The 26,142-nt window shown below is 41.3% G+C and overlaps 4 protein-coding genes across 4 annotated transcripts; 2 read left to right on the top strand and 2 right to left on the bottom strand.

The window, feature by feature from the left end:
• Positions 1-1,159: 1,159 nt before the first annotated feature.
• On the bottom strand, positions 1,160-2,077 carry LOC115053138 (odorant receptor 131-2-like). The gene has a single exon (XM_029517705.1). It carries the CDS (start codon positions 2,075-2,077, stop codon positions 1,160-1,162), a length of 918 nt encoding a protein of 305 aa, XP_029373565.1.
• A 1,928-nt stretch (positions 2,078-4,005) lies between these two features.
• LOC115053137 (odorant receptor 131-2-like) lies at positions 4,006-4,977 on the top strand. Its single transcript, XM_029517704.1, has 2 exons — positions 4,006-4,862; positions 4,899-4,977. Exons 1-2 carry the CDS (start codon positions 4,006-4,008, stop codon positions 4,975-4,977), a joined length of 936 nt encoding a protein of 311 aa, XP_029373564.1.
• A 10,444-nt stretch (positions 4,978-15,421) lies between these two features.
• Positions 15,422-16,348, bottom strand: LOC115053133 (odorant receptor 131-2-like). Its single transcript, XM_029517699.1, has one exon. The coding sequence runs from the start codon at positions 16,346-16,348 to the stop codon at positions 15,422-15,424; it is 927 nt and encodes a 308-aa protein (XP_029373559.1).
• An 8,619-nt stretch (positions 16,349-24,967) lies between these two features.
• On the top strand, positions 24,968-25,894 carry LOC115053129 (odorant receptor 131-2-like). Its single transcript, XM_029517695.1, has one exon. It carries the CDS (start codon positions 24,968-24,970, stop codon positions 25,892-25,894), a length of 927 nt encoding a protein of 308 aa, XP_029373555.1.
• Positions 25,895-26,142: the final 248 nt, after the last annotated feature.

Raw genomic sequence — 26,142 nt, 5'->3', positions numbered from 1 at the left:
CAAGTTTTCTGGGTGCTGTCAAAAGTCAAATCAAGTGCCATTCTTTTTACCAAATGATAATAGTTAAGCTCACTGTCCAACTTCTCTGAATCCAGCAGTTCAAACCCTTCAGGTTCTTATAAATGCTGCTGAGCGCTGTGCTGCCCTCTGAGAAAGAGCTGTGTCAAATGATTTTAAAGAGTAGTCCATCCCAACACACCATTAAGTCTAACTCACCCCCCACTGCACTGTCGTCATCAGCACTGACTGCTGCTCCCTCTCACTGGCAAGGTGTTGTTTGTGACTCGATCATACTCTGGCTGTTCAGGCCTGACCTTAAGCCTCGGCCTGGTAGCGTACAGTCTGCACCCCTCAGCCCGAGGCAGCTGTCCAATTCTTTCCTTGTCCACAATCTGCATCGCAGGCTGATTAGTCATTTAAGAGAGATTTAATTTTCCAAAAAGAACGAACAAAGCATCACCTGATCATCATGAACATTACAAACACCACCGAATTTTAATAAAACCGTCACAACAATGAATATAAAAATATAATCTAAATATAACAATCCTGGAGCTGATAGTAGATAAATCTAGGTTCTGATTTCTAGCTCAGCTTGGAATGAATTTTTCTTTGTTATTGACTTCATCACTGTGGTGCTAGAGGTGGTTTTGTCTTTTTCTTCTTTCATTTCTTTGGTCGTATAGACAGATGATGGGCTGCAGCTTAGTCAAAGATGTGGAGGGACATTCAGGGTTATGTGATGCTCCCTCACTCACTGCAGAGAGGGGTGAGTGCTGCAGGCAGGGTGGTCTCACTGGGTTAGGATTAGAGCTTCAACAGCATGCAAAGATATATATGAGTTTTGCAAAACACAAAAAACATAACATTTCTAAATAACAAATGAACTCTAATGAAACGGAGGATACCTTTGAGACAAAGCAATCTTTACTGAAACACAGTCTCTCTTTTCAGAAGTCAGTCCTTCCTAATTGTTGCCAGATTAAAATGCTACAAGAGACCACAGTCCCTGATATTACTGATCACACAAAGGAACTCCACTATTCTGCGAGGGACAGTTACAGTGATATCATTCATTGTTCCTTTCAAATAGTCACGCACACAATAAATATTGGATGTTCCTCACAGAGTGATTTAAAACTGATATTTGCAGAATTTCTCAGCTAGCGTTTCTTTTAAATGAACTAATGCAGACATAGTTTTTCATTGCTTGAGAAAAAGCTTCATCTCTGAGGCCATATATGAGAGGATTCAGACATCTTGATGCTAGATAAAACATTACATAATTAAAGTATCTGACTTGAGAAAATAATCTGGAATCAATATGAAACATCCAGCTCTCTATAAATGGACATAACAGCTGGATGAGACAGAGCAGCAGCTGGAAACCATGAAGAGCCACTGTCTTAAGTCCTTTGTTTGATGACTGCTTATCCTCTCCTGATGCAGTTTTGGCCACTTTCATTATTTTAACATAGGAGAAAACTATGATGATGCACATGATCAGGAAGAAGAGCAGTTGAACAGCTGACCTGACATGATCATGCCACAAATAAAGACTGAACATTTCTAATGAACATATCTTAGATTTCTTATAGAGAGTGAGAGATGCTGACACAAAAAACATTGAGAGAATAACAATACAGGGCAAAGAGCTGATGCCATGAATGATGAGGATACAGTGCACAGTGCTGCGTGTGGAGCAGATCTCTCCGTGACGCAGCGGCATACAAACAGCCACATAACGCTCCAGAGTCATTGCTGTCAGAGTCACTGGTGTGACTACGCTGTACATAAAAATCAAAATAGAGATAATGACACACAACCAAATTTGCATGGTAAAACGAAAATAGCTGAAGATGAGCAGCACATCAGAAATGAATAACACAAAACTATCTGCCACCAATGCAACAGCAAATAAGATGTAACGTGCAGTTGTGTAGAAGCACTGTTTTTGAAAAAAGATTATGATGAGCAACAAGTTGATGCAGAGAAAAATTATTACCAGGAACTGAATAACCAAGGCCTTAATCTGTCTCTGCAGAAATTCACCAGCCAGTGAAGTGTTATCTGCCATGGCATGCTGTTATATGCTACAAGAGTCCACAGTCCCTGATATTACTGATCACACAAAGCAGCTACAATTCTGTGAGGGATAATTACAATGATATCATTCATTGTTCAAATATTCACACACACAATACATATACGGAAAATGAAGCCCAAGTTCCTCATGAAGTGATTTACAGCTGTTATCTGCAGTAAGGTTCAATGAAATTAAAGTTTCAGTAAATGAATGCACTGGAAACGTTTTCAACTAGCACTTTGTGTAAATGAACTAATGCAGACGTGGTTTTTCATTGCTTGAGAAAAAACTTCATCAACAGTAGCGCATCTAAACACAACATCAAGTCAAACTCACTCCACACTGCACTGTCGTCATCAGCATTTATTGTTGCGCCCTGTCTCTGGCCACGTGTTGTTTGTGACTCACTCATATTATCTGGTCACAACATCAGGGATCTCTGCTTGATAATGGGGAGGGTCCAAGCCCCTCTACAAGCAGATGAATGACTACATCCAAGACCTGCCTCCCAAAGCATCTAGCAGTGCAGTCACAGGTACCACAACTGTGGCCATAGCAACTGAGCAGGCCATGAAAAGGCTTCAACTCCTTCTTCATCTCTACGACAGGATATTCTTCTATGGCCTGTAGTTTTCCATCAACTGGACACCACCACTCGTAAACAGCTCCACTGCACATAACTGATGTAACGTGTTTTTGTGTAGAAACACTCTTTTTGAAAAAGGTTCATGATGAGCAACAAGTTGGCACAGTGAAAAATCACCAGGTCTTGTTAACACAATATCTCATTAATACTTTGAGGTAATCTCTTTAAATTGAACAAAAACATAGATTATTACTCAAAAATTAAGTGTTTTTTATTTGAACTGATTATACTCTCGCAGTCACAGGTCAGGGTCACCGTTAACTCACAAAAACCTGGGATGAATAACAACCTAAACTCAGGAGGTCACGGCAGCGTTGTTTCCAACTGTTGTACGTGCAGTCTATAAAGTCATCATCATGCACGGCCCTGGTTTAGAGCTCAGCTGACAACTTTAGTCGCTGGAGTGGAGAAACAGGATTTGGGAAAACTAACAATCCAACTTCATATCACTTTAAAGGGTACTTAAAATTGGACAGTAATCAAATTGTGTAAAGAACACATTTTTACAGTTTACAGGACTTGTTGCAGTGACTGAAGCTCCCGTTTCTTAGAAAATACAAAGATGGCAGATCATTTTTTCTTCACCATAACCTTTTTTTACTAAAGAGTGCTTCTACACAACTACATGCTATATTTAATTTGCTCTTACATTCATATCAGATAGTTTCTTACTATTCATGTCTGATATTCTTGTCATCTTTACCCAGTTTTATATTACAATTGAGGAGCCAATCCAAACTCACACTGGGTGAGGGCGGAGTACACCCTGGACAGGTCACCAGACTGTATATAGTACATTGTAGATGGACTGGTGACCTGTCCAGGGTGTACTCCGCCCTCACCCAGTGTGAGTTTGGATTGGCTCCAGTAGCCCTGCGACCGGATACAGATAAAGTGGATGAAGACGATGACTAAGTGAGTGAGTGAGTACATTGTATAAATTGTAAACAGCCAATCAAAGACACGCATGATCTCAGAGACGATGACAATACTGGTGGGTGAACTTTCATTTGAAATTATTTTTGGATGCTCTAGACTTTAAAGCCTCGTGCACAGCCCTCTCTCAGAAGGATGGACACACATCAGAAGACAACAGCTCTGCCTGAGACTGCATGTAGGATTTGATAAACTGATTGAAACTACAAGGAAACACTTGAAGGAATACTGACTCTTAAAGGACATTTTGTTGTGGCTAAAACTCTACGTTTGGTGAGAAAACACACTTATGGCTGATAACAATTCACTGGTTGGTAATGAACTCATGCATCTATCGATGAAGGATAATATGATTACTGTCCAGCTCCTGGTTATAATATTTCTGTTCATCAACTTGTTGCTCATCATAACCTTTTTTCAAAAAGAGTGTTTCTACACAACAACACGCTACATCTTATTTGCTGTTACATTACTATCTGATAGTTTGATGTTATTCCTTTCTGATGTCCTTGCTATTTTGACCCAGTTTAATATCCCCATTCATGTTTGGCTGTGTGTCATTATCTGTGCCGTGCTACTTGTATATGCTACAGTCACACCAGTGACTCTGACAGCAATGACTCTGGAGCGTTATGTGGCTGTTTGTATGCCGCTGCATCATGGAGAGCTCTGCTCCACACGTAATACTATTAACTGTATCCTCATCATTCATGCTCTCAGCTCTGTGCCCTCTATTTTTATTCTCTCCACCTTCTTTGGATCTGCATCCCTAAAATTTTACACCCAATATCAGTTATGTTCTATGGAAATATATATGATTTACTTATGGCAGCGCCATCTAAGGTCAGCTATATATCAATTACAGTTTTTGATCATGTGCATCATACTTGTTTTTTGCTATGTTAAAATAATGAAAGTGGCCAAAGCTGCATCAGGAGAGGATAAGCAGTCATCAAGGAAAGGGCTCAGGACAGTGGCTCTTCATGGTTTCCAGCTGCTGCTCTGTGTCATCCAGCTGTGGTGTCCCTTCATTGAATCTACATTGTTTCATATTGATTTTGTTGTATTTCATTATGTCAGATACTTCAACTATATAGTATTTTATCTTGTTCCAAAATGTCTGAGCCCTCTCATTTATGGCCTCAGAGATGAGATTTTCTTTCATGCACTGAAAAGTTATCTCTCCTTTGGGTTGTATAAAGGAAATCTGAATTGATAAATCAAAGTCAGTGTGTGTGTCCGAGTCAGAGCATGTCGATCTGATCTTAATGAGCTGGTCCTCAAAAACAATGAGCCAGTGGGCCTCTAGGTTTTCTTTAACAAAACCACAGTATCAGTATCAGTATCAGTACCAAAAAAATGAATGACTTATTGTGATGATGTTCATGATATATGTTGTCAAAATAAAGAATGAAATAATGAGAGAGAGAATTCCACTGAAAGTCACTGACTAGCTGTTTCAGGGATGTCTTGTATTTTTAGCCAACAAAACAGTGACTCTGTAATACTTGTTTGGGTTCCTACTGTCGACATTTGATCTCAGGACAGCATCCAAAAAATAAATCTGGAAAAACACTTTTGGTGAAAACTGGTGAAAATGTTTTAGCGCAAAATTTGTGTTCTAGTTTGTTTCTGATTCAGGGAATTTTTGTCCCTGGTTTCCCTTACTGCTCACATATTTTCTTGACTAATCAATCTTCAATAAATGCTTTCATTAAAATCATCTGTGCCTCTTCATACACATTCTTCCATCAGCTCACAAGATTCCATCATGTTATTTACACAAAAGAAAACATACCTATTAACATATGAACTAAGAGAAAAAACTATCCAAACAAACAAACAACAAAAACATGAGGATCAGTGTGGCCAGCCAGTGATGGAGAGAGTGAGAGAGACAAGAGATCAGGGACTCTCGGGATGAACGTGCTAACTTTGTTAGCTTTCTGTTTCTATAATCAGTCATAAAAACCCTAAAAACAATTATTGATCATCCAATTCGTTTCTTACCTCTTGGTTACCTTGTTAGGCTTCCTTGTCCATGAAAATATTGGTTTTAAAGGTCTTTCTTTTTACATAAATATCATTTTCAATATAAAGAAATGTCAAATGAACCTCAGGAGAATCATATAAATAAATAAAGGGCTGATATGTTACCTGGCTATTACTAAGGAGTATTAGAATACAGCTCTTAAATGTTCAAAAAAACTTTCTGTTTGAAATATTATTATCATAGGTTGAGCCAGAAACTTGGTTGAAACAAGTATCCAGTACAGATATAGCAATTTTGACGAGTACAAGTACCATATGAGTAATACGAGTCAATATCCTGCTCGGGCTGAAGGAAAATCCTCCTCAGGGCGTCCTGTGATAGGACAGAGCGCAACGCGTCATTCTCCAAAATCCACGTCCACCGGAGGGGAAAACAATTGGTACAATTTAAATTACACTGTTCAGTAGTTTGCTTAAAACAATGAAACACAATGAAAATCTCACATATGTAGATATCTCTCATTGACCCTTCTGTTTGCCTTCATTTTAATGGAGAAATGATCCCACTGAATGGCCGGAGATGACATATAATCAATATTTACTATGGTAGTGAACGATAAAGAAAATAAGACCGGATATTTGGTTTGACATGTGAGAGATACAGTTGTGTTGGTAGCAGCCTCCTGAATCGATACGAATCAGCCATGAATCCATAGATGAATCGATTGTAGAGTCGTTGCAATGGGATCTAAAAATAAATATATTGACGTGATTTAGTTGTTCTTTTTGAATTTTATTTTTGCCAGTGCTATACAGCAACAATGCTTGGGGATATGTGGTCTTCTACATATTTGAAAATACTGTAAGAATGTTACTTGTATAGAATTGGCTTCTTTATTTTATAATATATGATTAATGTCTACATCTACATCAACCGATGTTAACAATAGAATCGAATCTTATCTACTCGTTCTGTATTGAAAATATTGTGGCAGGAGGAGTAAAAAACCAGGAGAGTTTTAACTTATTTAATCCTCCACCAACTGAAACAGGAACAACTTTACTCTTGAGCCCCTGGTGTCCATGACACAGCCCCCTACCTCAAATACCAAGAGGGGACTCCTGAGTGTGCTGGTTTAAGGCTATCAAGTGTAACACGCTCCCTTCGCCCACCCATATTCAGCACAAAACTCTTTGAATCCGTCTCAAGAACCCGAAAAGGGCCATCTTATGGGGGTTGAAGGGGCAAGCGGTGAGCATCGTGTCTTACTAAAACAAACCGAGCCGACATGAGCTCTGCAGGCACAAACGACTGCGGAAAACAGTGGTGAATGAGGCCAAGTACACGAGTGCTGTCTGACTAAAATAGGATAAATGGCTGGACGAGGCCGAGGAACAGAGCCCCCAGGTGAAAATTCCCCAGGGATGAGGAGTGGCTGGCCAAGAACCGGCTCAGCAGGCGAAGCATCAAGGTCCTCTTTGGGTGCCGAATGCAATCTGAGCATAACCCAAGGTAAACGGTCCACCCAGTTACCATCTGAGAGCGAAGCACGCAGCGCTGCCTCTAGCAACCAGTGATATCACTCACACAAACCATTGGCCTGAGGGTGGCATGCGGTAGTGCGGTGCACTTGCACACCAAATGATTGCGCAAGTGCACGACCTGGGGGCCTCGGTCCAAGGTGACATCTGACAGAGTACCAAAACGGGCAACCCAAGAGGACACGCACGTGCGATGTCCAAGGATGTCGTGGAAGACAGAGGAGCAACCTCTGGCCACCTGGTGGTCTGATCCACTATTGTGGGAATGTGCGTAAAGCCCTGCGAAGTGCACATGCACGTTGTCGAAGTGTCTAACCGGGATGGGAAACAGTTCGAGAGGCGACTTAGTGTATTGGTGGACCTTAGCACGCTGGAACACCACACATTCAGCCGTCCATGCCTTGACATCTTTACGGAGGCCAGGCCAGATGAACTTGGAACTGACTAACTTCACCGATGTACGAACTCCAGGGTGTGAGAGGGAGTGCATCGACTTGAAAACTTGACGGCGCCAGGCCACCGGAACGGGGCGGGGATTGCCAGTGGAGACATCGCAGAGAAGGGTGGGGCTGCCTTCCTGCATCACTGTATCTTCTAGTTTTAGACTGGTGCCCATTGTTCTAAGGGCAAGGACATCCGGGTCTCCAGGCTGGTCAGCATACACAAGCCGTGAAGGAGGGACCCTCCAGCAGGAAGCAGAATGACCGGTTGCAAGATGCAGTGCCAACAGCTACCGGTCAAAATGCTGTACTTGCACTTGCTATATCACAGTTTTTGGCTGAGAAATGCAAGTGGCTGCCACACATTTGCAACACGCTGCTCAACCACTGCCCCCACAGCTATGTCTGACACGTCAGTTGTTAAAACTATGGGTGCAGCGGGTTTGGGATAGGCGAGAAAGGCAGCATTAGCGAGGGCGCTCTTAGCTCCTTCAAAGCCCTGGACATGTTCAGAAGTCCAGTCGACAGGGTCGTTTGCCTTCTTAAGCCACAGGGCTCCGTACAGTGGCTGAAGGAGGTGGGAAGCACGAGGGAGGAAACGATTATAGAAATTCACCATGCCCAAGAACTCCTGCAATGCCTTGACGGTTGTGAGAGACACTTGGCCAGGTTGACCATCATGCCGGATTCGTCCAAAACAATGAAAAACCTGTTTCAGGTGCGTTAGATGCTCTTTGGCTTACAGACTAGCCACCAACATGTCATCCAGATAAATGAAAACAAAGGCCAGGTCACACATCACAGAGTCCATCTACCTCTGGAAGGTTTTTGCTGCCCCCTTCAAGCCAAAAGGAATTTGCATGAACTCAAAAAGCCCAAATACAATCACCACGGTCTTGGGCACATCCTCTGCATGCACGGGAACCTGTTGATAGCCACTCACCAGATCCATAGCAGTGACAGCATATTGTCAATGAGATCCATGGGAGTACCGTCGCCCAATCTGGAAAGGGAAAGGATCCTATCTACCCTCTCCGAGGCAGATTGTTTGAGGGCGACGTATCTTGGGGGGGTGCGCAACAGCTGCATGACCCGGCGTGTGGACTGCTGGTCCAGCACAGCAATGACCAAAAAGTACTTGTAGTCTTTCATGGTGATACCTCAACATGCTGGAAACATGAAGCTGGGTAGCTTCATAGCTGCGGTGAGAAGGGCCGGCTGTAAGTTGGTTACAGCTACAGTTGTAAGTTGTTTATGGCCAAAGTGGAGTCACACTCTTCATCTGCTCCAAACATATCCAATTCGGGTCACCAATGTGGCACGATGAGGAAAAACCAGGAGACAAAGGCAAGTTTCCAACTTTTTAATTCTCAACCAAAAACCAACTAAATCAGGAACAACCTCCTCTTGAGCCTGGGAATGTAAACCACACCTCCGGCTCACAGCCCTGCTGGTGTCCTCCAAAACATATTGTGTTTGAATATTACCATAACTTGTGTATCTAGATGCGCATCAAATCGTCTGGCACAGAGATGTGTAACACGAATAATTACATAATAAGGAATTTTTTTACACGCTGTTAATAATAAATAACAATATCAAATGAAATATATGGGATGGTTTGTAAGTTTGTAAGCTATTTAATCCGACATTGTCTTATTGTCTCCCCGTGCTTGGGTGGGTTTCCTCCCACCGTCCAAAGACATCATGTTTGGGTTAAATGCTGACTGTAAATTGCCCGTAGGTCTGAGTGTGAGCGGTTGTTGTTGTGTCTCTGTATGTTGGCCTTGCGATGGACTGGCGACCTGTCCACAGTGTACTCTGCCCTCACCCAATGTGAGCGGTAGAAGATGAGTGAGTGAGTTAGTGTACAAGCAGCAGTTGGAACTGAAACAAGCCTCATCATCTGGGGCAGTAAGAGAGTTTAGAGATTGGAAGATAGACAGAGTTAGCAGTCTGAAACAGGCTGGTGGCTCAGGAAATGGGAGACTACGTGGTGACGAGCAGACTTGGAGCTTACTAGCCAGCAGGCCAATGACGGGCAAGCTGGACAGTAACGGGCTGGAAGATTACTAAAAGATATTTTGCCAAATGTTCATGTTAAAATGTTGTGATCTTAACCAACCGAAATTCAAAACTGTAAATGGAAGCCAAGATAAATTTTATGTTTCATATTTATGACAGCTGAACTCTATTTGGTTGGTTTTGAATTGAGTTAATAAGTAACATAAATCCAATGTTGCCTCACAGAGACACATACACATGGAGACTGGATCAACTTCTGATACCTTTACAACATACACAATCATATTTTGTCTTCTTTACAACTCTCTTTTTAAGAAGCCAAGAAAATGTGAAAGAAGTATTTCCAACCAAGTCTAAATTAGTGAATACACAAATTCAATCCCACTCAAAGAGACACAGATCATTAAAGGAAGCTTGTCAGCAGGTGTTTAAACTAAACCTAAGGCATGCTGAGGCCAATAACCTCAGATGAAAACTTTGGCAACATTCTTTGGTAACTTCAGAATAACTGTCAAATTTAAGTGACCGTTTTCTTTGTTATTTTCTTTGGTATCTGCAGTGCTCAGTGTTTCTGTCCAACCACAGACAGCCAATCAGAGACGGACGGCTGTAAGAGTCAATGACGACATTGGTGAGGGAGATTTCACTTGGTGTTATTTTTGGATAGTCTAATCTTTAAAGTCCTCATCATGCACGGTGCTGTCTCACTGAGCTGCACAGAGCTCAGCAGTCATTACTGTTTTCTATAACAATCCTGACAATCCCGAGTCGAGACCAGGAGGCAGAGCCGCAGTTTAACACGCTCCTCTGCGCCTCAGTCAGAGCGGTCACCTGCCGAGAATAGAATAGAGTCTCTGTCTATGTTTAGGTCTATAGAAACTGTGTCTGTCCCCCGACCACCTAAATTTAGGAAAGTTAATAAACCCAAATTAAACAGAAGAGGAGCTAAAAACAAAAACTTAACTGAAATCAAAACAGCCACAGAGTCAGTCTCAAATAACACTGCGATCAAATGTGGACTGTTGAACATTCGATCATTATCATCAAAATGTCTACTAGTAAATGATCTCATTGCTGATCATCGTATTGATTTATTTTGTATAACAGGAACGTGGCTGCAGCAGGATGAGTATGTTAGCATTAATGAAGCTACACCCCCAACTCATGTTAACTTTCATACCCCTCGTACCACAGGTCGAGGAGGGGGGGTGGCTGTGATATTTCAGTCAAGCCTATTAATCAGCCCCAGACCAAAATCTGGCTGCAGGTCTTTTGAAAGCCTCACTCTTAGTCTTTCCCACTCAGACTGGAAAGGTGAAAAACCAGTTCTGTTAGTCACAGTATACCGTCCACCTGGTCCGTACTCAGAATTCCTGTCAGAGTTTTCTGAGTTTATATCAGAGTTAGTACTCAGTACAGATAAAATCATTATTCTGGGAGATTTCAATATACATGTTGATGTAGAAAGCGACAGCCTGTGTTCTGGGTTTCTTTCCCTGCTAGACTCAATTGGCTTTTCCCAGCATGTGAATGAACCCACTCACTTCTACAATCATATCCTTGATCTTGTTCGAATATATGGCATTGAAAATTACAAGCTAACAATTCTTCCCCAAAATTCTCTCCTGTCTGACCATTACCTTATTACATTTGAGTTTACTTTAATGGGCTCCACAGCATTGAGGAATAAATTCAGCTATAGAAGATGTTTATCTGAAGATGCTGTGGCTAAATTTAAAGAGAACATTTGGTCATCATTCCCAACAACTATATCTAAATTCAAATGAGGTTTTCTCCCATACACAGGTTGAAACCTTGTGATTGGCACTAAGGCCGCACTGTGTTTAAATCTCTATCAATGCCGCCCCTATCAAAAAGAAAGTATTTAAACTGAGGAGGCTGGCTCCCTGGTATAATTCCCAAATCCATGCCTTAAAGCAGCAAGGAAATTTGAAAGAAATTGGCGTTCCAGTAAATCAGAAGAGTCTCACAGAGCCTGAAAAGAAAGCTTAAAAACGTATAAATAAGCTCTCCACAGTGCTAGAAGTTCATATAACTCAGCACTAATAGAAGAAAACAAGAACAACCCCAGGTTTCTCTTCAGCAAAAGCTAAAGCTCTGCTCCACACGTAATAATGTAAACATTGTCATCATTCATGCTCTCAGCTCTGTCCCTCTATTTTTATTTTCTCCACTTTCTTTGGATCTGCATCTCTAAAATTTTACACCCAATTTCAGTTATGTGCAGTGGAGCTGTTTACAATTTACTTATGGCAACAACATTTCTGGTCAGGTATATATCAATTACAGTTTTTGATCATGTGCATCATTATTGTTTGTTGCTATGTTAAAATAATGAAAGTGGCCAAAGCTGCATCAGGAGAGGATAAGCAGTCATCAAGGAAAGGGCTCAGGACAGTGGCTCTTCATGGTTTCCAGCTGCTGCTCTGTCTCATCCAGCTGTGGTGTCCCTTCATAGAAGCTGCTATTGTTCAGATTAGTTTTACTTTATTCTATAACATCAGGTATTTTAACTATATAATGTTTTATCTTGCACCCAGATGTCTGAGTCCTCTCATTTATGGTCTCAGAGATGAAGTTTTCTTTCATGCACTGAAAAAATATGTCTCCTTTGGGTTGTATAAAGGAAATAACATTGGATAAATCACAGTCGGTAGCTGTGTCTGCTATTTAACAAAATTATAATCATAGTCTGTGTTGAAGTGTTCATTAACTTTGGACTTAATGGACTGGTGCTTATAAAGAAAAAAGGTGTTTATCTCCAGAATTACAATATCAGTGATGTTCGGCCACTCTGTGCCTCCAGTTAATGTTACTCTGTTCATGTTATTGGGTCTAAATTATTTTATTTCCACTCAATCAACAAAATTGATTTTTGCTTATGAACCTTTTCTGTAAGTAGTCTCATTGTCAATTAAAACTATATAAAAGTCATATGTCATAATATATCTATATATAATATATAATATATCTCATATCAAGATACATTCAGCCTGCAGTGATTCTCATGGCAAATTATCCAGAAAAGAAAACAGGCCGATGTTACAGTGAATTTGGTCAACCAGCATATTCTGTGACCCCAAGTACTCAGATTACCTAAGCAAAGGTATCGATGCCACATGTAAAAATACTTCATTACAAATAAAATCCTACCTACACTGCTCGATTTTCTGCAACGTTAGTACCAGTGTGTGTGTGTGTGTGGTTAGCTAGCTAGCAATCGTTATTGATAGCAATAGCTAATGTTAGCCAAGATTAATTCAATATAAACTTACTAACCAGAGCATGACAAAACAACAACACGTTTGACACAAGACACAGACAACACATATATAATGTTTGTGTGTTTACATGTCTGTTTGGTGGCGCCAGAGCTTGATGCGCTGAGCAACTTCCGGGGCACTGAGTGAGCTCTCCAGCAATGGAGCCGTCACTCAAAAACTCATTAGCCAACAGCGAGGCACCCCTTAAAGAACCCGCCCACCTGAGAGGTTTGTGTCAGAAATCCAAAAGATCAGGAAAAACAACTGCAAAGCCAGCAGTGAGAAAGACGCAAAGGGAACTGTAAACAAAAGGACATAAAATGAAAAGACTGATACTTTACTTTACTTCCAATACTTCCAATACACAATAAGCCAGATAATTTGTTTGCGACTCATGAGTTTTAATTTTGAGATTAGTTTGTTTTTGGCTTGGTTTTGTTTTATTCTCTCTCAAATTTGTATTTTTGTTTGATATTTTATAAAATTAGTTTGCATATTTTGGTTCAAAAGTACCGTATTTTGTGGACCATAAGGTGCACCGCATTATAAGGTGCAATATCAATGAACAGGTCTATTTTCATACATAAGGCACACCGGCTTATAAGGTGCATGATAAAACATATATAAAGTGAAACAACAGTCAGGTAAGTCGAACTTGCACTACATAATTAGTTATCTAACGTTGTCAACCCATATCCAACCAAGGACCACCGTTAACACAACGCCCCTGTGCCATCTGAGAATGCTCCCACAATCCATCAAGTGGAACGGCTTCGTCGCTTACCAAAGTCGCAATAAAACATTTTGACAGATTTTTGAGCGCAGTGTGCCACATAAAGTTGGTTCGAGGTCAGTAAGCACAGCAAGATTTCATACATAAGGCGCACTGCCTTAAATTTAAGGATTTAAGTGCATCTTATTGTGCGAAAAATATGGTAATTCCATACCATCCATCCCCTCTGAGGGAATCTTCTCAAAAACACGGCAAATAATTAAAGAGAAGGAACAGAATCGGCACTTGGCCTTTCTCAGTACCAGTCTTCTCTAAAGGCGAGCTGAAACTGTTACCTGGATGCTGCTTTTTCCTTTTGTTTTCCATATTTTTATTTATGTTTTGTTATAACATTGGATACCTTTATACGCTTTTTTAATTGTGATTGTGTTATTGTTTTTATTTGTTCTTTTTGTGTTTATTGTTGTTTCACACTAAATAAATAAATAAATATACATTCAGAGATTGGACCTTTTGTCTAATTGAGATGGGACCACCATCTTGTCGAAGAATGGTCATTCACAGCTCTGCAAACAGGAAGAGCTTAGCCAAACACTTCTTGTAGACATCAGTAACCTGCTCTGATTCTCTGCTTCATTTGTATTTTATTAAAACATCAAAAAAAAGATGGGTGAGATCATTTTATTTTTAAAGTTTCCAGGTGTTCCAAAGAAAGTACATTAAAAGGCCAAAGTCTTTAATATGCAGCTCCAAACTACAATTCAAAAACTATGACGGTATACAAACTATTAATGAGGGAAGCAAAACATGAGCTTAAACGATTAAATCATGAAGACTTTAGAAGATTTAATACAGATGAAACTACAGATTTAAATTTCCTCTCAGCCTTTGTGTCAGTGGTTCAGATTGAGGACAAAGGCAGGCTGAATTCTGTAACTGATGACACATCAGCTTTTTACAGATTAAATAGGACCATCAGTATCTGATTTATCAAAACAAAACGTAAGACCATGAAGCAAAGACACGTTCTGCCTTAAACTTACAACAAAACAACAACGTACACAACAAAAAAAAAACAACTGTTCTGCACTATTCATAAAAAAGTAATGAATAGTTGCTAATCATCTGATTCAATATCAATGCCAATTACTATTACAATAATGTGAACACACCCATAAAGCCCATTTCAATCCATGCAAGACGTGTTTATATCTACACACAGGAAGCCAATAACTGTTATTCAAATTGATCAAATAGTATTTTGCACCTACGAGCCAAAGGAGACACAGTATTTGAGGGCATCAAAGAAAACCTCATGTGAAGCCGTAGATGAGAGGACTCAAACAAGCAAAGGTTTTACTACATGTTAGACAACATCAGGTGTATCATATATGCTAAAGATTTACACCATCTAATATGCTGTTTTAAAGACTCAAATCCCAAAACCAATAACTCTGTGACTTCAATGACATCAATATAAAGATATTAACTGGAGAATTTGATCACGTGCTGCATTTCATACCCCAATCTATCACTATGCTGCTCTATGTACATAGATTTTACTGATGGCTGTGAAATAGCCCACTAAATGTTAACACATGAAATAGGACCTGATCTCTTAAAGTAAAAACAAGACTGTGGTTTTCAGGAAAAAGAGATAGAAGTTCACTGGCACGTTGTTCATGAGCATCATCCACGTCTTTTATAAATGCTGAAAGGAAGAGAAATTCTAACATATTAAATAATGTCTCTTTTACACAAGCCAAATGAGGCAAAGTATTTCAGAGAATTAAAAAAAACCTCATCTCTCAGGCCATAAATGAGAGGACTCATACATCTGGGTGCAAGATAAAATAATATGTAGTTAAAATACCTGACATTGTTAAATAAATTAAAACTAATCTGGAACAAAGCAGCTTCTATGAAGGGACACCACAGCTGGATAAGACAGAGCAGCAGCTGGAAACCATGAAGAGCCACTGTCCTGAGCCCTTTCCTTGATGACTGCTTATCCTCTCCTGATGCAGCTTTGGCCACTTTCATTATTTTAACATAGCAAAAAACTATAATGATGCACATAATGAAAAACTGTAATTGATATATAGCTGACCTCAGATGTTGCTGCCATAAGTGAATCATAAATATTTCCACTGAACAGATGTGATATTGGGTGTAAAGTTTTAGGGATGCAGATCCAAAGAAAGTGGAGAAAATAAAAATAGAGGGCACAGAGCTGAGAGCATGAATGATGAGGATACAGTTAATAGTATTACGTGTGGAGCAGAGCTCTCCATGATGCAGCGGCATACAAACAGCCACATAACGCTCCAGAGTCATTGCTGTCAGAGTCACTGGTGTGACTGTAGTATACAGAAACACCACCATAGAGATAATGATGCACAGCCACATTTGAAAGGCAATACGAAAATGGTTGAGGATGAGAACGATATCAGACATGAATAACAACAAACTATCTGACAGTAATGTAACAGCAAATAGCATATAACGTGCGGTTGTGTAGAAACACTCTTTTTGAAAAAAGGTTACAATGAGCAAAAAGTTGATGCTGAGAAAAATCATCACAAGGAGCTGCACAATAATGACCTTGTTACTCATCTGCCGCTGCAGCGATTCAAGAAGAACAAGAGAATTGTTGTCTGCCATAAGTGTGTTTTCTGAGCAAGCACGCAGAAGTTTGTGTCACCCCAAAAAGTCCCTTAAATTGTCATTAACAAAAACAAAAACTGGATTATTCACCCAAAGCTTTTATCCACTCCTCTCTGAAGTGATATTGTGGTACACTGAACACAGCAATTTCCAAAATCCTGTCTACTGCAACTGGGAGGAATGCTGCTCACTGAGCTCTGTGCAGCCTGAAGATGGAGGGCTACGCATGCTGACTTTAAAGACTGGGACGGTGAAAATTAACACCATGTCGCCCCCCATCAGCTGTGCCCTGCGCACAAATGGAGTACTGCAGTGTCCTTGTTTTTGTTTAGAAATTCAAATGACAATTTCCTTTAAAATTACTAATATGTTGCTTTAACTGAGATTGCTGTATATAAACTACTAAACTGCCACCAAAGCCCTGAAAATATGGAAAGAAAGGGATAGAATCCTCAAAGTCCATAAAATCTAAATGCATAAATAATAAATGCTTTGGAATAGTTTTCAGTTGTCACTTGATAAAATGTTGATAGAATGGCAGTGCAGGAAGCAAAAGCATCTCTTAGGCATACAGAGATTGTGGGTAATGTACAGATAGGCCTGGGAGGCTTGGGGCTTGGCCCAGGCAAACCGGTGTGGAGTAGAGCAGAGCCCAAAGAGAAGAGGAAGCTAATTGTAGAGCAGGTTCGTAGACAGGAGGAAATATTAAGGAGTGCGAGGGCAGTGGCTCAGGATAAGCAGGGACAGTGGTTGAACTGGGAAGGTGTAGAGAAGAAAAAGCTTAGTTGGAAAGAGCTGTGGAGTATGGAGGAAAGTACTGTTAGATATTTGATAGGGACAACATATGACGTATTGCCAACTCCCCAGAACCTAAAACTCTGGGTAAATGGAGACCCGTTATGTTCGTTGTGTTCAGGTGCTGCAGCTCTAAAACACATCTTGTCCGGTTGTAAAATTAGTCTCTCACAAGGCCGATATACGTGGCGACATAACCTGGTTTTAAAAAGCTTAGCTGCAGGCATTGAAGATATACGGAGGAAGGCAATTTTAGGAGGGTCTAAGACAAAGAGAGTTGCAATACAGTTTGTTCAGGAAGGAGAGAAAGTTAATAAGATAATAAGGAAGCAAGGCAGCTTGGGGGATGCTAGTGACTGGGAGATGCAGGTAGATTTAGGAGGAAAGCTTGTTGTTCCCCAGGAAATAGCCTACACAAAGCTAAGGCCTGATTTCATTTTGTGGTCTAGGAGTAGAAAGAAAGTATATTTCATAGAGCTGACTGTAGGTAAGGATGCTGAGCAGCGAGGATGGAAGGTCAGGATTTGTCCAGTGGAAGTAGGATGTAGAGGGTTTGGGGCAAGATCTGCTGTTGCTTTGTTGAAGGAGTTAGGAGGAAGCGGACTGAGGGTGAGGAAAATAGTGAAGGAAATGACAGATGAGGCAGTAAGGTCCAGTCAGTGGATTTGGGTTAGAAGAAGTAATAGTAGCTGGGGGCCCAGCAGACCGAGCTCTTCAGATAGACAGACTCTAGGGAGAAGCAGAGGAAGAAATCCAGGAAGAGGAAGTGTATTTAAGTGGAGGGTGTGGCCTGTTTGAGCCTCTTTGACACCGTGCAGTTAGTCCAGGTGAGTTGGCCTGGGTTGGTGTGTTAGTTTTGTTTGAGTATAGGACTGTTCAGGTGAGTTTAGTTGCTGAATCTGCTAGTGTAGCTTGTATTGCCTCCACCTCCTGCACCCTCTACCCGAACCAGGGTCTGTATCCCATCCGTACTTTTCTCTCCACCTCTTCTATTTCTCCCCCCTACCCGAACCAGGGTCTGTACCCCCACCCCGCTTTCACTGGTGCAGTTGGTGAGAGGTTAGAGTAGTTGATAGTCGTGCTGTTGGAGATAGTTGTCTTTGTGTGAGGAGTGGTGATGGCTGGCATTTGGGGGTGACTCTGGGACGCCAGTGTTCACGGTCCAGCCTCCTGGAGGTGTTGTGGGCCTAACTAGACGAAACAACGATGAAAGGAGGTTCCCACCTGATGACCCCAAAGACATGATAGTTATCACCACTCACTGGCCTAGTTGGATATTATCTGTAGGGAACATAGAGCAGGGTGAAAGTTTGTCTGGCCCATTTTTTTGTCACACAAGTTTCTTGTGTTTTCTCTAAATAAAATGGTGACATATTAAAGTCATCTGTGTTCTGATAAATCATAAAGAGCTCTGATAAACATTTCAACTTTCTCCCCGGGCCGCTGTACTCTCTGGTGGAAACAGGCGCGCTCGTGGATTACATTCCGTTTGGGGAAAAAGTACTCGTCTTTTCCTACCAAACATCTTTTGATCATCCCCAGCTAACACGAATGACTTGAAAATGTTTTCAGCCTTCGGGCCCGTAGCATATATCAGGGAACTGACCTGAACTTCTCCATCCTCTCTGCTTAGTTCTGTCACCAAACAAAAGCGTTGGAAACGCTGCTTCCAGTCTCCCAATTTATTTGGACGATCAAACGCAAAACTTTCCGGAGGATTAAACTTTGCCATCTTTCTGAAGCGCTGTCTGTCTGTCTGTCAAGTGAATCTGACACCATGTAAAGTGATTCAATGTCCACACAAAGGTTATTATCCAATACTAGAACTATACTGTGTAACTTGGAGCTGGGTAATAATGCCCGTGTGGTCACCACGTGTGACTCACCTGGAACACCTGCTTTATGGCATTGTCGTCAACTCTCTATTAAAGGCACACACACATATACAGCATATACAACACCAATGACGGGCAAGCTGGACAGTAACGGGCTGGAAGATTACTAAAAGATATTTTGCCAAATGTTCATGTTAAAATGTTGTGATCTTAACCAACCGAAATTCAAAACTGTAAATGGAAGCCAAGATAAACTTTTTGTTTCATATTTATGACAGCTGAACTGCATATTCATTAGATAAATAAGATGTGCAATACCCATTACTTTTTTGTGCAATACAATTATTTTTACCGTGACATGCAATAAGAGCTAGCAGGCTCTTCTCCCCATTGCTTATAACTTGTGTTTGTATTTATATTTATATTTTTAAATTCCTTTTTTTTACTTTTCACGTTTATCCCTTTTAGATCTTTATCTATTTATATTACTTCCTCTGCACTGTAAGTTGACACCTTAATTTCGTTGTGCAATGTCACGTTGACACATTGACAAAGTTTTCTGAATCTGATTCTGATATTTGGTTGGTTTTTGAATTGAGTTAATAAGTAACAGAAATCCAATGTTGCCACACACAGACACATGGAGACTGGATCAACAATTAGCGTTCGTACCCAGGGTAATTCAAAGTGCTTGACAGATGGAGAAAAAATTACAAGAAGGCAGATAGAATCATTACATAAATCATTCAAGAAAAAAATCATTCAATGCATTAAAAGCTAATCTGAAATCATCTTCTGAAAGACTGTTCCAGATTTTAGCAGCATAAAACTGGAACGCAGCCTCACCATGTTTAGTCCTGACCCTGGGCACCACCAGGAGACCACTCCCTGAGGTTCTCATATGGCTCTACCATGTCAGAGATGTACTTTGGTGCTAGACCATGAAGAGACTTGTACACAAGCAGAGCTGTTTTAAAGTCTATTCTCTGAGCGTCAGGAGGCCAGCGCAGAGACCTGAGCACTGGACTAATGTGGTTGTATTTCCTGATTCTAGTCAGGACTCGAGCAGCAGCATTCTGGATGTACTGCAGCTGTCTTACAGCTTGTTTAGAGAGTCCAGTGAGCAGACCATTACAGTAGTCTAACCTGCTGGATGGATTATTCTCTCCAAATCTGGTTTAGACACTATTCCTTTGATTCTGCCAGTGTTTTTCAGATGATAAAAAGCTGCTGATGTCATTGATTTAATGTGGCTGTTAAAGTTCAAGTCTGAGTCGAAAATTATCCTTAGATTTCTAACCTAACGTAGATCTGAGTGTCATCTGCATAGTTGTGGTAGGACACATTATAACTGCATATTAGCTGGCCTAATGGAAGCATGTACAGATTAAACAATAGGGGTCCCAGAATTGACCCCTGGGGAACCCAACAGGTCATAGCCATTTGGTCTGAGACACGTGCCAGTTTTAACCAAGTACGTCTGTCACAGTCTGCTGCTGTCTCTCACCCTGGACTCAGTACCTTTCCACTACTCACACCCACCTGCTGTCACTCAGCCATCAGCACACCTGCAGCACATCACCCACAATCAACCCAGGTATATATTCACTAGCTCCACACTCACTCCACACTCACTCCTTGCCAGATTGTTCTTTGTGCCATGCGAGACTATCCAGCGATTACATGTCAGATCTCCCAACCCTGCCTACCTGTTCCCGGACCTGCTCTCCACGTCTGCTCCCCGTTGTACCTGCCTGCCTTTCGTCTCCGACCAAGAGTTCTGCCTCAGTGTCCTGGGCTTCTGTCTGCTCTCCTGGTTCTGACCTATCCGCCTGTCCTCGGCTCATCCTCTGCCTGCTCCCTGTCAGTACCTCCACCTTCTCGCACTGCTCTCCCGGCTTCGACCACTCCTCCTGTCTCTGACCGCTCCTCTGCTCTCTCCTTGTCGGCACTTCAGAATCAGGTATTGACTCTACAGATCCTGCTCTTTACCTGTCCCTGGCAATTAAAGTCATTGCCGACTGTGTTCTGCTTTTGGGTCCTAACCACCCAGTGTCATAAAAAATCTGGCCAGACATGGACCCAGCAGACACCTCCTCTCCAACCTCTCGCCTAGCTCGAGTAGAGGACATGCTCCAGCGGCACAAGGCACAGCTTCAGGGCTGGAGCAGGCGCTAACCTTGCTAGCCGTCCAGGTTCAACAGATGGCTACCGTCATGACTCAACAAGCTCCAGCCGCTGCAGCCCTGACCCCTCTGACACGACTCTGACTCCGGCTCCTGTGCTACCGCCGGGCATCACCTGATTGATGAGGAACTCGCCCATCAGCAGCATCAATCAGGTTCTCCTGTCTCGTCCAGTGCCAGGCAGTGCACCTCCTGGGGACTGTCACTCATCAGACCAAAGCTATTCCCATGCTCCTGTCCGGCAACCACCAAGAGACAGTCTGTTTCCACGTCCTAAAATCTAGACTGGTCTGCGGGGTCCAACCTACTGCCCCTACACCCACATCAGCACCTGTTTGACCTCTGACCTTTTCAAGGTACCTGCAGACGACCATGAGTTTTCAAGAGGTGTTCAGCAAGTGTGCTGACTACATGGCCTCCTTACTGACAGGGTGTCAGACGGAGGGCCCCAGTTCACCTCACTGTTCTGGAGGGAGTTCTGTCGCCTCGTTGGAGCATCCGCCAGTCCGTCTTCTGGGTTTCATTGTTTCCATTATTTCCGACCCAGGAAAAAGAGACTTTCTGTCTATCCGTGGAGGCATTCATCTGCCGCTGTTGCCAAAACTGGGGCCAGGCCAGGTCCTCACTCCTTTAGGCAGCAGAACGGTATTCAACAGCTACCAATCGCTGTCGCTCCCAGACCCCCCCTCCTTACCAGGTGGGACAAAAGGTATGGCTGTCCACCCGAACCTACCACTGGGGGTGGAGTCGAAGAAACTGGCTCCTAAGTTCACCGTTCATCTCTGGTGTTGAATGCAGCACTAACATATAACAGGAGAAGTATGAAGGCTGGTGCATTATCTGAAGCCATTAGAATATCATTGGAGACTTGAACCAGCGCTGTTTCTGTGCTGTTATGGGCTCTAAATCCTGACTAACTCTTTGAGCAAACCGGTCATGTAAGTGGTTTGCTACCGCTTTCTAAATGATTTTATAGATGGACAGAAGGTTCAATATTGATCTGTAGATGGCCAAAACATCTGGAACAAGATTTGGCTTTTTCAGTTGAAGTTTCATGACTGCGGTCTTAAGAGTCTGAGGTACATAACCCAAAGATAAGGTAAAATTAATCAGGTCTAGGATGAATGACTGAAAGAATGATTCCAGATGTACAACAGGCATTGCAGGTGATTCAGGAGTTGCTGTATTCAGTAGAAGATTATTGTCTAATGGAGGTAAGAGCTGATGAATTCTTTTTTCTGATTGTTACAGTTTTATCTGTAAAGTCCATAAAGTCATCGCTGCTCAAAGCTCAGGGGATCACTGGTTCAACTGAGCTATGACTCTGTGTCAGCCTGGCTACAGTGCTGAAGAGAAACCTGTTTTTTTTTTTTTTTTTTTTTTTTTTGTTTTGTTTTCTTCTATTAGTGCTGAGTAATATGAACTTCTAGCACTGTGGAGAGCTTATTTATATGTTTTTAAGCTTTCTTTTCAGGCTCTGTGAAACTCTTCCGAGTTACTGGAACACGAAATTCTTTCTAATTTCCATGATGTCTGCTTTAAGGTAGGAATGTGAGAATTGTACCAGGGAGCCAGCCTCCTCTGTTTTATGACTTTCTTTTTGAGAGGGGCAGCATCATCAAGATTTAAACACAGTGTGGCCTTAGTGCCAATCACAAGGTTTCAACCTGTGTATGGGAGAAAACCTCATTTGAATTTAGATATGGCATTGCTGCAAATGATGACCGAACGTTATCTTTAAATTTAGCCACAGCATCTTCAGATAAACATCTTCTAAAGCCGAATTTATTCCTCAATCCTGTGCAGTCAATCAAAGTAAACTCAAACGTAATGAGCTAGTGGTTAGTCAAAAGAGAGTTTTGAGGAAAGAGTGTGAACTTGCCAATTTCAAGGCCATATGTTAGAACAAGATAAAGGATATGATTGAAGCAGTGAGTGGGTTCATTCACATGCTGGGAAAAGCCAATTGAGGCTACTAAGAAAAGAAACCCAGAACTAAGGCTGTCGCTTTCTACGTCTGCGTGAATATTGAAATCTCCCAGTATAATGATTTTATCTCTACTGAGTAGACAGTCAAACTCACTCCACACTGCACTGTCATCATCAGCATTTATTGTTGCGCCCTGTCTCTGGCCACGTGTTGTTTGTGACTCATATTATCTGGTCACAACATCAGGGATCTCTGCTTGATAATGGGGAGGGTCCAAGCCCCTCTACAAGCAGATTAATGACTACATCCAAGACCTGCCTCCCAAAGCATCTAGCAGTGCAGTCACAGGTACCACAACTGTGGCCATAGCAACTGAGCAGGCCATGAAAAGGCTTCAACTCCTTCTTCATCTCTACGACAGGATATTCTTCTATGGCCTGTAGTTTTCCATCAACTGGACACCACCACTCGTAAACAGCTCCACTGCACATAACTGACGTAATGTGTTTTTGTGTAGAAACACTCTTTTTGAAAAAGGTTCATGATGAGCAACAAGTTGGCACAGTGAAAAATCACCAGGTCTTGTTAACACAATATCTCATTAATACTTTGAGGTAATCTCTTTAAATTGAACAAAAACATAGATTATTACTCAAAAATTAAGTGATTTTTATTTGAACTGATTATACTCTCGCAGTCACAGGTCAGGGTCACCGTTAACTCACAAAAACCTGGGATGAATAACAACCTAAACTCAGGAGGTCACGGCAGCGTTGTTTCCAACTGTTGTACGTGCAGTCTATAAAGTCATCATCATGCACGGCCCTGGTTTAGAGCTCAGCTGACAACTTTAGTCGCTGGAGTGGAGAAACAGGATTTGGGAAAACTAACAATCCAACTTCATATCACTTTAAAGGGTACTTAAAATTGGACAGTAATCAAATTGTGTAAAGAACACATTTTTACAGTTTACAGGACTTGTTGCAGTGACTGAAGCTCCCGTTTCTTAGAAAATACAAAGATGGCAGATCATTTTTTCTTCCCCATAACCTTTTTTTACTAAAGAGTGCTTCTACACAACTACATGCTATATTTAATTTGCTCTTACATTCATATCAGATAGTTTCTTACTATTCATGACTGTATTCTTGTCATCTTTACCCAGTTTTATATTACAATTGAGGAGCCAATCCAAACTCACACTGGGTGAGGGCGGAGTACACCCTGGACAGGTCACCAGTCTATCTCGGTTCATAACATATATGCATGTATATGTTTGTCACTTGTTCTTTCAGCGTTTCCCTATTTGGGGTCGCCACAAAAAGTCAGCTCAGTGTCTTTCATGACTGATGGCCTCAGTTTTTACATTGGCTGCCATTCCTGTCACACCCTCTCCATTACTACAGCACAAGCATTCCACTGGTTCACCCTGCAACTGGGGTTTGGCCTCTGCATGCAAAACATGCAGCTGCCTTCCCATTAATAACAATAATAATAATTTTATTTACATTTTAAATAAAGTTCAAGGAAAATCAGCTCACTTTAAAGTTTGCAGTAATTTGTCCATCAAACTGTAAACAGCCAATCAACACGCAGGATCTAAGAGACGATGACAATACTGGTGGGTGAACTTTCATTTGAAATTATTTTTGGATGCTCTAGACTTTAAAGCCTCGTGCACAGCCCTCTCTCAGAAGGATGGACACACATCAGAAGACAACAGCTCTGCCTGAGACTGCATGTAGGATTTGATAAACTGATGAAATTGAACTTTTTACACTTTCTACTAGGAAACACTTGAAGGAATACTGACTCTTTAAAGGACATTTTGTTGTGGCTAAAACTCTACGTTTGCTTAGAAAACACACTTATGGCTGATAACAGTTCACTGGTTGGTAATGAACCTTTGTACCTGCTGATGAATGACCTGGTAACAGTTGTGCAGCTGCTGGTTATAATTTTTTTCTCTATCAACTTGTTGCTCATCATAACCTTTTTTCAAAAAGAGTGTTTCTACACAACAACACGCTACATCTTATTTGCTGTTACATTACTATCTGATAGTTTGGTGTTATTCCTTTCTGATGTCCTTGCTATTTTGACCCGGTTTAATATCCCCATTCATGTTTGTTTGTGTGTCATTATCTGTGTTGTGGTAATTGTGTATATTACTGTTACACCAGTGACTCTGACAGCAATGACTCTGGAGCGTTATGTGGCTGTTTGTATGCCGCTGCATCATGGAGAGCTCTGCTCCACACGTAATACTATTAACTGTATCCTCATCATTCATGCTCTCAGCTCTGTGCCCTCTATTTTTATTTTCTCCACTTTCTTTGGATCTGCATCCCTAAAATTTTTCACCAAATATCAGTTATGTTCTGTGGAAATATTTATGATTTATTTATGGCAGCAACATCTGAGGTCAGCTATATATCAATTACAGTTTTTGATCATGTGCATCATACTTGCTTTTTCCTATGTTAAAATAATGAAAGTGGCCAAAGCTGCATCAGGAGAGGATAAGCAGTCATCAAGGAAAGGGCTCAGGACAGTGGCTCTTCATGGTTTCCAGCTGCTGCTCTGTCTCATCCAGCTGTGGTGTCCCTTCATTGAATCTGCATTGTTTCATATTGATTTTGTTGTATTTAATAATGTGAGATACTTCAACTATATAGTATTTTATCTTACACCAAGATGTCTGAGCCCTCTCATTTATGGCCTCAGAGATGAGATTTTCTTTCATGCACTGAAAAGTTATCTCTCCTTTGGGTTGTATAAAGGAAATCTGATTTGATAAATCAAAGTCAGTGTGTGTGTCCGAGTCAGAGCATGTCGATCTGATCTTTATGAGCTGGTCCTCAAAAACAATGAGCCAGTGGGCCTCTAGGTTTTCTTTAACAAAACCACAGTATCAGTCAAAATGGATGAGTACCTGCATTTTAACATTTATCTTACTTTGGGCCTCTCTTCTTTGATGTGACAGACTTCTTGTGCATCACAGTCAGGTGAAAAAAATTCCTCTGAAGATATTGGCAAGCAGTT

Source organism: Echeneis naucrates, chromosome 13, assembly GCF_900963305.1.
Source record: "Echeneis naucrates chromosome 13, fEcheNa1.1, whole genome shotgun sequence".
In the NCBI taxonomy this organism is placed as follows: domain Eukaryota; kingdom Metazoa; phylum Chordata; class Actinopteri; order Carangiformes; family Echeneidae; genus Echeneis; species Echeneis naucrates.
The sequence above is the reverse complement of the archived record's forward strand: the minus strand, read 5'-3'. Positions and strand labels throughout refer to the sequence as shown.

Excerpts from the sequence above, each read along its gene's own strand:
- LOC115053138 (XM_029517705.1), bottom strand. The coding sequence starts at position 2,077 with ATGGCAGATAACACTTCACTGGCTGGTGAATTTCTGCAGAGACAGATT.
- LOC115053137 (XM_029517704.1), top strand. The coding sequence starts at position 4,006 with ATGAAGGATAATATGATTACTGTCCAGCTCCTGGTTATAATATTTCTG. Across the intron at positions 4,863-4,898 it reads AGTTATCTCTCCTTTGGGTT|TGTGTGTGTCCGAGTCAGAG; the intron begins GTATAAAGGAAA and ends AATCAAAGTCAG.
- LOC115053133 (XM_029517699.1), bottom strand. The coding sequence starts at position 16,348 with ATGGCAGACAACAATTCTCTTGTTCTTCTTGAATCGCTGCAGCGGCAG.
- LOC115053129 (XM_029517695.1), top strand. The coding sequence starts at position 24,968 with ATGGCTGATAACAGTTCACTGGTTGGTAATGAACCTTTGTACCTGCTG.